Below are 16,038 nucleotides of genomic sequence, written 5' to 3' on the forward strand. Positions count from 1 at the left end.
TAATTATGAGAACCTTGTGTGCAATTTAAATCTATATTACAATTTATGTAAATAAGTACATATTTCATCCTGGAAGAAACAAGTCCTGCCTTCACCCTTCTGTATATTGTAAATCCCCTAGTAATTATTTGTCCATCATGCGATGGAGAAAAATTACATCACTTTATCAGATTGTATTATATAGTGCTATTAATAAGAGGATAGATATTTAATACAGCTCAATTTTTTCTCATCAAAATATTTTTTTCTAATGTTATGATATCCTATTGCTTTTTTATACAATCCAATAGGATGTCATAGGATACAAATATGATGTCATAATATTATTATAACGGCCTGTTAGCTTTTTATGACATCTCCATCATTATCTATAAGATGTATACGTAACAAAATGTAATAAGATTACAACAGAATGACATAATATTATTATGATGTCCTCTTAGTTTTTTATGATATCTTGATAATTATCCATAAAATGCAATAAAGTATCATGGGATTGTAACATAATATCATAATATTATTGTAATGTTCTATTAATTTTTTATAATATTTTGATAATTGTTTATAGGACGTAATAGAATGCTATAAAATTACAATATTATGATGTCTTGTTAGCTTTTTATGACATTCTGATAATTATCTGATGCAACAGGATGTTGCAGGATAGCAATATGATATCATAATATTATTATAACATCTCGTTATTATCTATATTTTTTTAATCAGATAAAATAGAATAAAAAAATATTTTGATAAAAAATAAAAAAATTAAATTGTATTAAATATATATTTTTTTATTAATTATATTATATGATCCAATCCAATAAAACAATGTTTTTTTTTTTTTTATCATCGAGAGTGATTAATTCCTAAAAAAAAAATCTCACCCGACGAAAATGATTAAAAAAAAAAATACTCTGTCATTTGCCTGTATGCCATAGGATATACAAGGTGACACCTAGCGTGCACCTGCACCGCACGTGCTAAAGCACGAGTTGGTTCGTAATTCCACGGGGCCACGGGATATGATTCCATGGGACCCACTGTGGCATTAGCAGTTTTGATTTCCAGTAGGACCAAGAAATTCGATCGTTTAAAATGACCCGGGGGGAGAGTTTATGTCTTAGCTGGATATTCTAGGGTGAATGCAACAGGCTGTCCCATAGTTTGAGTCTTAATTTCGAGTTCAAACTTTAGGTACGATATGCTTCACCATGGTCATTTAAATGGAATTTACGTCCACCTAAGTTGGATTTAGTGGCATCAGTTGCGAAGTACTGTTTTGGAGCACCTAACCCAAGGAAGACAAACTGGTTGGAATCTTCTTCCTTTTAAAAAAAAAAAAAAAATCTTTGTGCATTTTATGGATGCTACATCCCTGTGTACCTTTAATTGGCTTATCATTTCACTTGATTAAGAGAACAAATGTGAGTTTCTTATTAAAAGTTAAAGCCCGTGACTTGCACGACACGCGATATATAAAACGTAACAACGGCAATATACAATCCATAACGCAATATGATAATTACGGAGAATATGATATAATATGTAGCTGAGTATACCTAAGGAAAAAAAAAAAGAAATGTAAAGGCAGAAATGACCATTTTAAGTTCGAAGTACGAAAATTTATTGACATCCAATAAAAAATGGGAGTCTAGATGTACTTTTGTTGTACACAAATATAGAAATTTAAGTATTTTATTTTATTTAGAAATTAAAAAAATATTTTTATATGAATTTTATAATCAGAATTTTGAAAACTTTATAATTAGAATTTTATAAGAACTTTAGTAATTTTATTTTTATATAGTTTTTTATTAAAATTTCAGATTATTTAAGTAAATATATTATTATATTAATTGAAAATATAATTTATATTATTAAATTTTGAAAATATAAAATATTAAGTTAGCCACTCTCTTTTTCTTATTCTCCTCCTCCTCTTTTCCTTCCTTTCTTCTTTTTCCTTTTTTTTTTTTTTTTTTCCCTTCTCTCTCCTTTCAGTCTTGTGCCTCTTATCTCAATGACTAATTTAAGTTTAATGTTGAAAACTAATCCACAAGGATTACTAGATTTATTGTTAATTATTCTACTCATTGTGGATGGATCTTGATAAAGTTTGGAAACCAAATCCATTATGTTGAAAGTTGATTAATGTATCAAACATCTGAAGACCTTAACTTAGTCATATGATATTTGATTGAGAATCATTTTTTCAAAATCTCTTAACTTTTCAAGATATAAAACATAATATCTCTAAAGGTTCAATGCATTTAGTGATTAAAAATAAATTCCATCATTTATGTCTTAAAACGATGGGTCAAAATAAAAAGAATAATATTTTTTTTTTAAAAAAAAAAAATAACTAGACATACATCTCAATCCGGAAAGAATTAAGTAAAGCAATTGAAAATAATGTCAGGTAGAAAACAAATCTATCTTATATATAATTTTTATTTTTTATAATTATTTTCATTAGCTATGTCTATCTTACAAAAAGTATAATCTTCATTAATTAGAAGACGAATCTAATTTGGACAGACGTTACTAGTATAAATAGAGAACTTGTAATTCAATTTTTTAAATATGATTAATAAAATTAAGAGGAACACGGTACCTGCGAGGGTTAAATACTTCTGGTGGAAGTTAAGTGGAATATAATGTGGAATAGACTTTCTTGCAATGCTTTTCTAGCCAACAAAGGAATCATATCTGATCATTCCTCAAGCTGCGACCTACGTTTCAATGTAATTGAACATATCAATCGTGTGCTAGTAGGGTGTGCTCATACCACAGATTGCTGGCAACTAATCAAGATTGAGCTTTTAATGGAGATTATGTCTAACTCTTTGCTGGGCTTGGTGGACTTATTGTCTGCTGCTGAGGTGGAGAAGAGGCAGCAATCTCCATTGGCAATCGATGCTTGCCTATTTTGGACAGGATGTAATAAGAGAATTTTTCAAAATCTAAGTCGATCTCTGATTCAACTAATGAGACGAACCTCTGCTTATGTTATTCAACAAGATGTTATGGTGACACTCAGGTAAACTTTAATATTCTGATCAGGTGCTGGGGTAACCATTCTCTGTCCATTGTGGAAAGAGGTTCAAATTCCATTATTATCCGATTACCTCCCCCCTTTGGAAGCATTAAAGTTAACTTTAATGCAGCAGTCAATGTGCTTAACCTTAGCCCTATAACCTATATTGCCTTTTGTATATACTCTGTACGTTACTTTCTTTCATTTTCTATGTTTAAAGGGAGCAGGGTTTTGTTGCTATTCTGATGTATTAGTTTACTATTGTAACAGGCCAAGTTCCAGATTCCTCTGTTACCCAAAAATAAAAAATAAAAAAGGAGGAGCTAGACCCTATCTTTGCTAATTTTCTTATTAGAAATAAGAGATTATGAGTCGAGTAGCTGGAAGAAATTTATTTTCTTTAGTCGGATCATAATATACAAAGATTACTGGCTTTTAACTTGATTCTATAAGATCATTTGGGCAAGACAATTAATCCATCCAGTGAAGGAATTAGCATGCCTAGTCCTGGAGTGTGACACATTTTGTGTTTAAAATACTGTTGAATGTAATTGGATTAAAACCAGTACAATTTAGGATAGAATATATATTTTCTTTTGGAAGTGCTGTCGTTTGAAAAAATAATGAAAAATGTATGAGCATCTACCAAAAAGGAAGAAGATTAGAGTTTTTTAACAATAGAATGTATTTGATACATGTATTCCATCTGTACATGTATATGGATGTCTCTTATTATTATTATACATTAAATCAATGACCATCAAGTGAAATATATGATGCTAATCACGAATTATTACTTCATAGTATCCGTAATTGGATGATGAATATAACCAACAAATTTTTAAAGAAAAAACATCTGGAAGTAGTTCACGTGCAAGAACAAGGCTAGCTCAGCACGTCATAATTTCTTAATTCATAAAATTTTGAGTTTGTAAGTTTCGTCTTTTTCATAGAAGTTGATAGTGTTGTCTATGCCAATGGACACTTATATTTTAAGTTGAAGGCCTATTTACAAATCGCACGAAGTGACGAGAAAAAAGGTTTTATATAAACATCAATGGAGAAGTGTCACGCCCCCGATTCGAGATTGTGAATCGAGGATCGCAGTAACCGCCGCATACTCATGAAGAACTCTCTCCATCAGCATGCAAGGCATCTCATCACAATATCAATGCATCGCAGCGGAATAAATTCAAATAATTATTATTCAACTGAAATTCAAGTAATTAAATCAAATGTCTTACGTCCAATAAAATTTTTCACTAAAAATAAAATATTAGATTTAAGTTTATTGAAGTTGACAATGCTAATCTCGCTTCTAAAAGCTCTGTCCCAATATTTCGTCCCATGCTCGATATTAATTATCTGAATCTGAAAAATAGAAAGAAAGGTAATGAGCTAGACAGCCCAGTAAGTAACAAGTATCTCTACCAGATATTTCAGATATTATATAATTTTCAAGAATAATGCTGCAAATAAACATAAAAATAATTTCATGCTAATTTAATGCAAATCCAATAATTTCAAATATTCACATATAATATAATTATAAATCCGATTCGATTCAAAACACTAGTAACTCAACAGCCTCGACTATGACCAACGTTTAACCCCCATTGGCGGGGTCCACAGAATACCAGCGCACAACCCCCACTGGCAGGGTCCACAAATACCAGCGCACAACCCCCACTGGCAGGGTCCACAAACACCAGCGCACAACCCCCACTGGTAGGGTCCACAAATATCAGCGCACAACTCCCACTGGCAGGGTCCACAGAAACATAGTTAGGCTGAGAGCATAAATCCGATCCGTATCAAAACACTTTGTATCATAATACATCATAAATATTTCACTGAACATGTGCATAAATCGACGTACCATAATATTTCAAAGGCACTTTTCTTTCAAAACATAATTTCATAAATCATTCATAATTTTCAGAGAATAATTATTTATTTTCAGAATAAATATGGAATATCTCGAGAAGATGATTCATTACTTACCTTTCACGGAGCACTGAATGAATAGATCAACTAACTTCTAGGAGATTCTTCCGTGCCTATTATCCAAAATTATATTTTTATATTAATTTTAATTCAAAATTAAATCTAACAAATCCCAAAATCAAAATCTCGCTTAAAATCAGACTCGTCTCTAAACTCGATCAAAATCATCAGATGAAGCCTTCCACTTCGCTAATCCTAGAGGAATAACTTTAGAGAGAGAGATCCATCAAGAGAGAGAAACAATCTAGAGAGAGAAAGTAGAAAGAGAAAATCCAATTCCAGAGAGAGAAAGTCAGGGTTCAAACTGAAAGAAGAGAGAGAAACTCTCCCTCCCATCATTTTTTTATTTTATTTTATTTTATTTATTTATTTATTTACTTACTTATATATATATATATATATAAATATATATATATATTTATTTTTATTATTGTTATTATTTTTTTTCTTTTCTTTTCTTTTTTCTTCTTTTCTTTTTCTTCTTTTTCTTCTTTTTCTTTCCTTTTCTTTTTCTCTTTTTCCTTCTTTCTCTTTTCTTTTTCTTCTTTTTCTTTTTCTTCTTTTTCTTCTTTTCTTCTTTTTCTTGGTTCTTCCCGTGCCGGAACAGGGGACCCTTGGTCCTCCGACCTTGATCGGCCGTTCGGGCCATGGCCGCCGCGGCGGAGGCCGGCGGCCGACAGGGGCCACTCCCCCAGTCACGGAGGAGTATGGCCGGCGGTCAATTTCGATCGCCGGCGCCGGAAAAGTTCACGGGAAAGAGACCAAAAACAGAGTCTTTTTTTTGGGCCATAACATTCTTCACCCCTAAAAAGAAATTTCGTCCTCGAAATTTTTTTCATACCTGTCACCATTGTATTGGAAGCCTGTGGATTCGGTTGAGAAAGCGCATAAACTCTTCCCTGGTTTTTAGAAATCTGTCCACCACCCCTATGTTGTCCTTCATAAGTTCTTTGGCCAACTTGATTTTCAGTATTTAGCGGGCAGCTAACAATTTTATGATCCTTCTGACCACATTTGAAACAAGCACCTGTATTCCAATAGCAATCCTTGTCTACATGATTTTTGCCACATCTGGAGCACGGCTCACCCTAAATCTGTTGAGTCTTATTATCTATTGCTCCCTTAACTGATCTTTTGATGTTTTTATTATTATGATGCTCATACTTTAACGTCCCAATATTCCTAATGTTTACCCACCTACACTCATACTATGTCAAATTCTATGTGTCATAATTTATCCACTTATGCTCTGATACCATATTAATTGTCACGCCCCCGACCCGAGATTGTGAATCGAGGGTCGCGGTAACCGCCGCATACTCATGAAGAACTCTCTCCATAAGCATGCAAGGCATCTCATCACGATATCAATGCATCGCAGCGGAATAAATTCAAATAATTATTATTCAACTGAAATTCAAGTAATTAAATCAAATGTCTTACATCCAATAAAATTTTTCACTAAAAATAAAACATTAGATCTAAGTTTATTGAAGTTGACAATGCTAATCTCGCTTCTAAAAGCTCTGTCCCAATATTTCGTCCCATGCTCGATATTAATTATCTAAATCTGAAAAATAGAAAGAAAGGTAATGAGCTAGACAGCACAGTAAGTAACAAGTATCTCTACCAGATATTTCAGATATTATATAATTTTCAAGAATAATGCTGCAAATAAACATAAAAATAATTTCATGCTAATTTAATACAAATCCAATAATTTCAAATATTCACATATAATATAATTATAAATCTGATTCGATTCAAAATACTAGTAACTCAACAGCCTCGACTATGACCAACGTTTAACCCCCATTGGCGGGGTCCACAGAATACCAGCGCACAACCCCCACTGGCAGGGTCCACAAATACCAGCGCACAACCCCCACTGGCAGGATCCACAAACACCAGCGCACAACCCCCACTGGTAGGGTCCACAAATACCAGCGCACAACCCCCACTGGCAGGGTCCACAGAAACATAGTTAGGCTGAGAGCATAAATCCGATCCGTATCAAAATACTTTGTATCATAATACATCATAAATATTTCACTGAACATGTGCATAAATCGACGTACCATAATATTTCAAAGGTACTTTTCTTTCAAAATATAATTTCATAAATCATTCATAATTTTCAGAGAATAATTATTTATTTTCAGAATAAATATGGAATATTTCGAGAAGATGATTCATTACTTACCTTTCATGGAGCACTGAATGAATAGATCAACTAACTTCTAGGAGATTCTTCCGTGCCTATTATCCAAAATTATATTTTTACATTAATTTTAATTCAAAATTAAATCTAACAAATCTCAAAATCAAAATCTCGCTTAAAATTAGACTCGTCTCTAAACTCGATCAGAATCATCAGATGAAGCATTCCACTTCGCTAATCCTAGAAGAATAACTTTAGAGAGAGAGATCCATCAAGAGAGAGAAACAATCTAGAGAGAGAAAATTCTAGAGAGAGAAAGTAGAAAGAGAAAGTCCAATTCCAGAGAGAGAAAGTCAGGGTTCAGACTGAAAGAAGAGAGAGAAGAGAGAGAAACTCTCTCTCTCATCATTTTTTTTATTTTTTTTATTTTATTTATTTATTTATTTATTTACTTACTTATATATATATATATATATATATATATATTTATTATTATTGTTATTATTTTTTTTTCTTTTCTTTTCTTTTTTCTTCTTTTCTTTTTCTTCTTTTTCTTTCCTTTTCTTTTTCTCTTTTTCCTTCTTTCTCTTTTCTTTTTCTTCTTTTTCTTTTTCTTCTTTTTCTTCTTTTTCTTCTTTTTCTTGGTTCTTCCCGTGCCGGAACAGGGGACCCTTGGTCCTCCGGCCTTGATCGGCCGTTCGGGCCATGGCCGCCGCGGCGGAGGCCGGCGGCCGACAGGGGCCACTCCCCCAGTCACGGAGGAGTATGGCCGGCGGTTAATTTCGATCGCCGGCGTCGAAAAAGTTCACGGAAAAGAGACAAAAAACAGAGTCTTTTTTTTTGGGCTATAACATTCTTCACCCCTAAAAAGAAATTTCGTCCTCGAAATTTTTTTCATACCTGTCACCATTGTATTGGAAGCCTGTGGATTCGGTTGAGAAAGCGCATAAACTCTTCCCTGATTTTTAGAAATCTGTCCACCACCCTTATGTTGTCCTTCATAAGTTCTTTGGCCAACTTGATTTTCAGTATTTAGCGGGCAGCTAACAATTTTATGATCCTTCTGACCACATTTGAAACAAGCACCTGTATTCTAATAGCAATCCTTGTCTACATGATTTTTGCCACATCTGGAGCACGGCTCACCCTAAATCTGTTGAGTCTTATTATCTATTGCTCCCTTAACTGATCTTTTGATGTTTTTATTATTATGATGCTCATACTTTAACGTCCCAATATTCCTAATGTTTACCCACCTACACTCATACTATGTCAAATTCTATGTGTCATAATTTATCCACTTATGTTCTGATACCATATTAATTGTCACGCCCCCGACCCGAGATTGTGAATCGAGGGTCGCGGTAACCGCCGCATACTCATGAAGAACTCTCTCCATAAGCATGCAAGGCATCTCATCACGATATCAATGCATCGCAGTGGAATAAATTCAAATAATTATTATTCAACTGAAATTTAAGTAATTAAATCAAATGTCTTACATCCAATAAAATTTTTCACTAAAAATAAAATATTAGATCTAAGTTTATTGAAGTTGACAATGCTAATCTCGCTTCTAAAAGCTCTGTCCCAATATTTCGTCCCATGCTCGATATTAATTATCTAAATCTGAAAAATAGAAAGAAAGGTAATGAGCTAGACAGCCCAGTAAGTAACAAGTATCTCTACCAGATATTTCAGATATTATATAATTTTCAAGAATATGCTGCAAATAAACATAAAAATAATTTCATGCTGATTTAATGCAAATTCAATAATTTTAAATATTCACATATAATATAATTATAAATCCGATTCGATTCAAAACACTAGTAACTCAACAGCCTCGACTATGACCAATGTTTAACCTCCATTGGCGGGGTCCACAGAATACCAGCGCACAACCCCCACTGGCGGGGTCCACAGAATACCAGCGCACAACCCCCACTGGCAGGGTCCACAAATACCAGCGCACAACCCCCACTGGCAGGATCCACAAACACCAGCGCACAACCCCCACTGGTAGGGTCCACAAATACCAGCGCACAACCCCCACTGGCAGGATCCACAAACACCAGCGCACAACCCCCACTGGTAGGGTCCACAAATACCAGCGCACTGGCAGGGTCCACAGAAACATAGTTAGGCTGAGAGCATAAATCCGATCCGTATCAAAACACTTTGTATCATAATACATCATAAATATTTCACTGAACATGTGCATAAATCGACGTACTATAATATTTCAAAGGTACTTTTCTTTCAAAACATAATTTCATAAATCATTCATAATTTTCAGAGAATAATTATTTATTTTCAGAATAAATATGGAATATCTCGAGAAAATGATTCATTACTTACCTTTCACGGAGCACTGAATGAATAGATCAACTAACTTCTAGGAGATTCTTCCGTGCCTATTATCCAAAATTATATTTTTACATTAATTTTAATTCAAAATTAAATTTAACAAATCCCAAAATCAAAATCTCACTTAAAATCAGACTCGTCTCTAAACTCGATCAGAATCATCAGATGAAGCCTTCCACTTCGCTAATCCTAGAGGAATAACTTTAGAGAGAGAGATCCATCAAGAGAGAGAAACAATCTAGAGAGAGAAAATTCTAGAGAGAGAAAGTAGAAAGAGAAAGTCCAATTCCAGAGAGAGAAAGTCAGGGTTCAGACTGAAAGAAGAGAGAGAAGAGAGAGAAACTCTCTCTCTCATCATTTTTTTTATTTTATTTTATTTATTTATTTATTTACTTACTTATATATATATATATATAAATATATATATATATATATATATATTTATTTATTTATTTTTATTTTTATTATTATTATTTTTTTCTTTTCTTTTTTTTTTCTTTTCTTTTTTTCTTCTTTTCTTTTTTTTTTTCTTCTTTTTCTTTCCTTTTCTTTTTCTCTTTTTCCTTCTTTCTCTTTTCTTTTTCTTCTTTTTCTTTTTCTTCTTTTTCTTGGTTCTTCCCGTGCCGGAACAGGGGACCCTTGGTCCTCCGACCTTGATCGGCCGTTCGGGCCATGGCCGCCGCGGCGGAGGCCGACGGCCGACAGGGGCCACTCCTCCGATCACGGAGGAGTATGGCCGGTGGTCAATTTCGATCGCCGGCGTCGGAAAAGTTCACGAGAAAGAAGCAAAAAATAGAATTTTTTTTTTTTTTTTTTGGCTATAACAAGAAGAATGGTGCAATCTATACCAGTTACTTTCCTCTTGCCATGTTGAGGTGGTTGGGCATGTATTAATTAATTAAATGGACCGAGTGTTGAAAATTGCCAAGTGGGTGCTTGAAGTGACAGTCTTAATTTTATGGAAATATAATACTAGTCTTGTTTGGAACTTTTACGTTGCTGTCATGGAAATGCCAAAACTTAGACAAGCTTAATTATCAATAAAGCATGCACGTATACCTTTTTCATCTGCCTTTGCATTGACGTAATGCGAGCATTTTATTAATATTGATTTCATGCTGTATGTCGGTATGTTATTAATCTTGATTTTATTATTATTATTTTTTTTTCTCCTCCTCCTCTTAGAGTCCAGACAGATGTTCACATGGTAATCTAGATACACGCACTTGGCACTTTTTTCTTTTTTTTTTTTTCTTTTGAGTTACGGCAAGCATTTGGCATCTAATGCTGCTGAGCTGCAATGAATATAAGATAAAGGTAAAACTGCAATGCTTTTCCGCATATTGGGTCAGGACAAAAGAAATTATGCGATAGCATAACATGCCATCATATACTCAATGTATATGCTAGCTAGTTTAACCAGGACTTAAGAGCCTAGCAGGGACATGGTTGTCCATGTTTCCCGTGCTGTAACCAAGAGTTATATTTGGTGATTTTATTTTACTCATTATTTTATTGGTATTATTTCTTTATTTGTTTGGCCTTTTTTTTTTCTTTTCATTTTTTGGGTTAAGATTTTGACCGGTAAGTTTTACATTTTGTTTTCCAAGATCTTAAAATTGAGAATGTCTTTTGTACACCGCGTGCAGGGCAATAAAATTATCATAGAATGCATCGTCCAATTACATTGGAGCACGTAGCGTACTTGATGATTGAATGGATATTTAATATTGTCTAATTTTTTTTATATAATTTTTAATAATAAAAATATCTTTTCCTCCATAAAACAAAGAAGGAACAGTGTTATTATTTTCTGATACCTTGTATGATTTTTTATAAATATATATAATATTTTGAACGATATATATGATTTTCTATATATTTATGATATCCTGAACAATATATATGACTTCCTGTGAATATATATGACATCTTGAACGATATATATAGCTTCCTAATATCTTATATGAATTTTTTTAAAAATATATGACATCATCCTCAATAATATATATAAATTTCTGTGAATATATATAACATTCTGAATAACATATATGGCTTTCTAATACCTTATATGATTTCTTGTCAATATATATGACATCTTAAATAATAGATATAACTTCTTGTGAATATATATATATGACATTCTGAATAATATATATGACTTCCTGTTGGTTATATAAGGCTTCAGGACATCATATATATTGTTCATGATATCATATATATTCATAGGAAGTCATATAAGGTGTTAGAAAGTCATATATATTGTTTAAAATGTCATATATATTTATAAGAAATCATATATATTGTCCAGGATGTCATATATATTAACAGGAAGTCATATAACGCGTTAGAAAGTTATATATATCGTCCAGGTTGTCATATTATAAAGATAGAGAAAGGTATATATATCATTCAGGACGTTATGTATATTTATAAAAAAATCATATAAAGCATCAGAAAGTAATAATACTGTTCTTTTTTTATTCTATGGAGAAAAAAATATTTTTGTCACTGAAAATTGAAGAAAGAAAAAAATTGAATAGTATTAAATATCTATCCCATCTAAGTACGTTACGTATCCCAATATTATTAGACGGTGCACTCCTATTGCACGGCACATGATGCACAAAGAATTAGTCAAATTGAGATTGTGACACTTGGCTAAATTAAACAGCCAAAGCAACATGATAGCTTGAGGTCCATCTTACATTGGCCCAAAGCCCGATCTCCGCATGCCTGATTTGCTTTCCTACGTTGGTCCATCTTGGAGCGACTCATCTTGCACGTATATTTATGCATGTGTTGTGTGAGTATAAAATGAATGCACAAATGGATTAAACAAATATCTAGTTCACACTACTGAAGCTGTGGACTTTATTTATTAGTACACCACTATCTATTAGAAGAACCCATAGACGATAGGCTACATAACAAGGGGCAAATCTTTCTCTAAAACAGCTAACTCCTAAAAAAAGACCTCACCAGTCAGATAAACTAGAATTTAGAGTTTACCAATATAAGTAAAGCTACTTACTTAGACTTGGGTCCATTTTAGAAAAGGAAAAAGAAAAAAAACATACATATATTTAACCAAGCCTTTGTTATTATCAGCCTGGAGTTGCTCCGGTACTCCGTGCGGCAGTCCCCAACATTGCAATTCGTTGGTATTAATAAATGTACTGCATCATCTTATCCTAGCTCGGGGTGTTAAGGATAATTGATATTTTTTTTTATAATATCAACTATTAGATTACGCTTTGCACAGTTTTCAAAATACTCTAACTACTTTCTTTCATCTGTCTATATGGATTTCAAAGCGAACATTGCACAACCTAACAGTCAACTTTGCAAAAAAAGGTGGATAATTCTTTTTCACACAAAAGATGCAGTCCGAACCTCTCGTTCATATCTTGGGAATTATGGCTATGGGAGCCGTTTTTTTTCCATATTTCTCACGGAGGTGTAAATGTATGAATCATGAAGTGACACGATCCGACCCGAAACAGATGCTACCCGCCCAGATCCGGCCCATAACCTGCCTGACCTGAATACGCAATAATCTGAGCCGACTTGAAATCCATGCAGAACCGTTCTCTCCTGATCAAAACTCTCGATCGATCACCAATCCAGTTCAACCTGATCCCACTGCTGGCGGTGGCGAGAAGCAGAGACGGGAGATGATTTTCTGCCATCACCTCTCCTACCTCATCCGCTGTGCTCAGAGACACAATCCTGGCATAATTTTGAGGCCGATGTCAAATCCTAAATGAATCCCTTCGGAAGAGTGTGCTAAAATATTTTAAGGACTGTATGCCACACATAATGCTCATATATATTCTCTCTTTCAACTATGCTAATACATACTTCTTGATGGCTTGCCATCTCAGTTATGTATCTGATTCACAGTGCTCCCATTTGGATTTGACTGCTCCCAGAGCTCTTCTTCAATCCTCTTTCCCTCATTGCCCTCCTAATCTCCTCTGCCATAGACCAATTACCGACCTCAGCATACATCAGTGACAATAATGTAAAATTTGCTGCATTCTCTGGTTCAGAATTGATCAGCCACAAGGCCAACTGCTCTGCCGCCTCAAATCTGCCATGGGTCCTGCAAGCTGATACCAATGAACTCAAAATTTTGGGGCTTGGTTTCATATCCATGTTTCTTATGACATCGCAGGCATCTTCAAGCTTTCCAGATTTCCCCAGAAGATCAATATAGCAAGCATAATGCTCTTGACTCAAAAGAATGTCACAACTTCTGCCCAAGTTATCAAATAGCTTCCTTGCCTCATCAACAAGACCCGAGTGGTTACATGCTGACAAAACTGCAAGAATTGTGATGCCATCAGGTTTGACTCCCATCTCTAACATCTCATTAAAAAGCCTCAAGGCATCATATCCATGACCATGCAGACCATAGCCCGCAATCATACTACCATATGAGATTGAATCCCTTATAGGCATCTCAGAAAAGATTCGGATGGAAGAATCTAGACATCCAATTTTAGCATACATATCTATGAGAGAATTTCTAACAATAGCATCTGAAATAAGGCCAGATTTTAGAATGCAGCCATGTACTCCTTGCCCATAACCAATGAATGCGAGGCCAATGCAGGCAGCAATCACTGCCAGCATTGTGACTGAGTTTGGTTTGATCCCATCTTTCTTCATCTGATGCAGAAGTCTCATTGTTCCAACATAGTCGCTTTTCCTAGAGGAGTTTGCCAACATCGAGCTCCATATGACAACATCTCTTTCCTCAGCTCTCTCAAAAACAAGGGAAGCCAGATTAAATGCTCCCTTGCATCTACCATACATGTCTATCAGAGCTCCAACTATTCGAGGTTCCAACTCGAACACATGTCGGAAAACATAGCCATGGATCTCTTTCCCATGCTTCAAAGCACCCAATGCACCGCAAGCCGGCAAAACGGTAACTAGTGTTGCCCTGTTTGGTTTAATTCCTTCCACTCCCATCTCTCGAAACATCTCAAGTGACAAATCATGTACTCCATTTGTTATGCAGCCTGTGATCAATGCTGTCCAAGAAATAACATTTCTCTCGGGCATCAGACTAAACACCTTTAGAGCTGCATCCAAATCTTGGCATCTCGAGTACATGTCAACCAAGGCGGTAGGCAAGAGAACACATGCCTCAGATGCTCCATTCTGAATTGCATGAGCATGAATGGCGCTTCCAAGGCTCAAATTCTGTACGTGACCGCAAACTGAAAGGACGGCAGCAAGCAGCTCGGGCTTTAGCGTGCATCCCAACGAGTGCATCTCCCGGACCTTTTCCATGGATTCAAAGGTATACCCATTTCTGATATAGCAGTTTATCATCGAGTTCCAAGTGATGGTGTCTCTCAGCGGCGCTGTATCAAACAGTAGGCGTGCGGAGTCAATCATAGAGTGCTTCGAGTACATGGAAAGGAGGGAGTTCATGGTTACGGTGTCTGAGATGAGGCCGGTCTTGAAGATGGTGCAATGGAGCTGGAAGGCGAAGCCAAGGGATTGTGGGGAAGAGCAAGCTTTGAGAAGGGAGGGGAGGAAGGATGGGGCTCCATGGATTCCGGAGGAATGGAGTTGTTTGTAGAGCAAAAGCGCTTCTTGGATTGGTCCACCGGAAACTACTTCCACGATCTTTTTGCTCAAAGCCCTGGCAAGGCAGCTGGTGGTTTGGTTCATTGAATCATAGGTCTCACACACGGTTTAGTGGAGGCTATAGGGCCAACTCCTAATACCAAGGAAATCTGGAAAGTAGTTGATTTTATTCTTATAATTAATTACATTTCTACACGCATTCAACTCTCCGTTGTAGTCTAGTTGGTTAGGATACTCGGCTCTCACCCGAGAGACCCGGGTTCGATTCCCGGCAACGGAAGAAAAGTAATTTTTTGTAAATTTTTTTTTTGGTCCAAATTTCTTTTTAGAAAAACAATTTAAACCTTCATCAGATCTATTGTCCCTATTCAATTTCCTGGGGTCCATGGTGTTAAAGCTTCCAAAACGAGCCTATTAGCTTGCTTATAGCCTGAGCTTTTCCTGCACAACTTGGTTCCTATATATACAGCCTCTGTTATTTTGCAGATCAACAACAATGTAACTGTACTTGGGAGAGGTCTAGGTGAATTCCTTTAGGCAACTCAATCAGAACTCAAAAGATACAAAAGGTGCACTTATGCAATGATAAGTGACCTTACCATATTTTGTAGATGAGCAAATCTTGGGAAGAATTAGCCAAAGGATCATCCAACTACAAATTTGTTCTAAATGTTTGGTGTATCTTGGAAATAGAAGAAAATATTATTTAACCAAAATTTATCATTTAGTAATATTGTGATAAGGGCGCGATGGTTGGAATGGAAATTTTCAGAGGAAGGACGACAAGTTTTAGGATGGAAAAAGTTGAATCATATTGGCATATTTGTATATAGTTGTTAGGATTGCCAAA

General features: G+C 35.0%; 1 protein-coding gene and 1 non-coding gene across 2 annotated transcripts; one reads left to right on the forward strand and one right to left on the reverse strand.

The window, feature by feature from the left end:
• Positions 1 to 13,478: 13,478 nt before the first annotated feature.
• LOC105031996 (pentatricopeptide repeat-containing protein At4g31070, mitochondrial) lies at positions 13,479 to 15,272 on the reverse strand. Its single transcript, XM_010906314.2, has one exon. It carries the CDS (start codon positions 15,270 to 15,272, stop codon positions 13,479 to 13,481), a length of 1,794 nt encoding a protein of 597 aa, XP_010904616.2.
• Positions 15,273 to 15,395: 123 nt separating this feature from the next.
• TRNAE-CUC (transfer RNA glutamic acid (anticodon CUC)) lies at positions 15,396 to 15,468 on the forward strand. The gene has a single exon. It is a non-coding gene; the product is annotated as a tRNA-Glu (tRNA).
• The last annotated feature ends 570 nt before the right edge of the window (positions 15,469 to 16,038 follow it).

This window comes from Elaeis guineensis, chromosome 1, assembly GCF_000442705.2.
Source record: "Elaeis guineensis isolate ETL-2024a chromosome 1, EG11, whole genome shotgun sequence".
Classification (NCBI taxonomy): Eukaryota; Viridiplantae; Streptophyta; class Magnoliopsida; order Arecales; family Arecaceae; genus Elaeis; species Elaeis guineensis.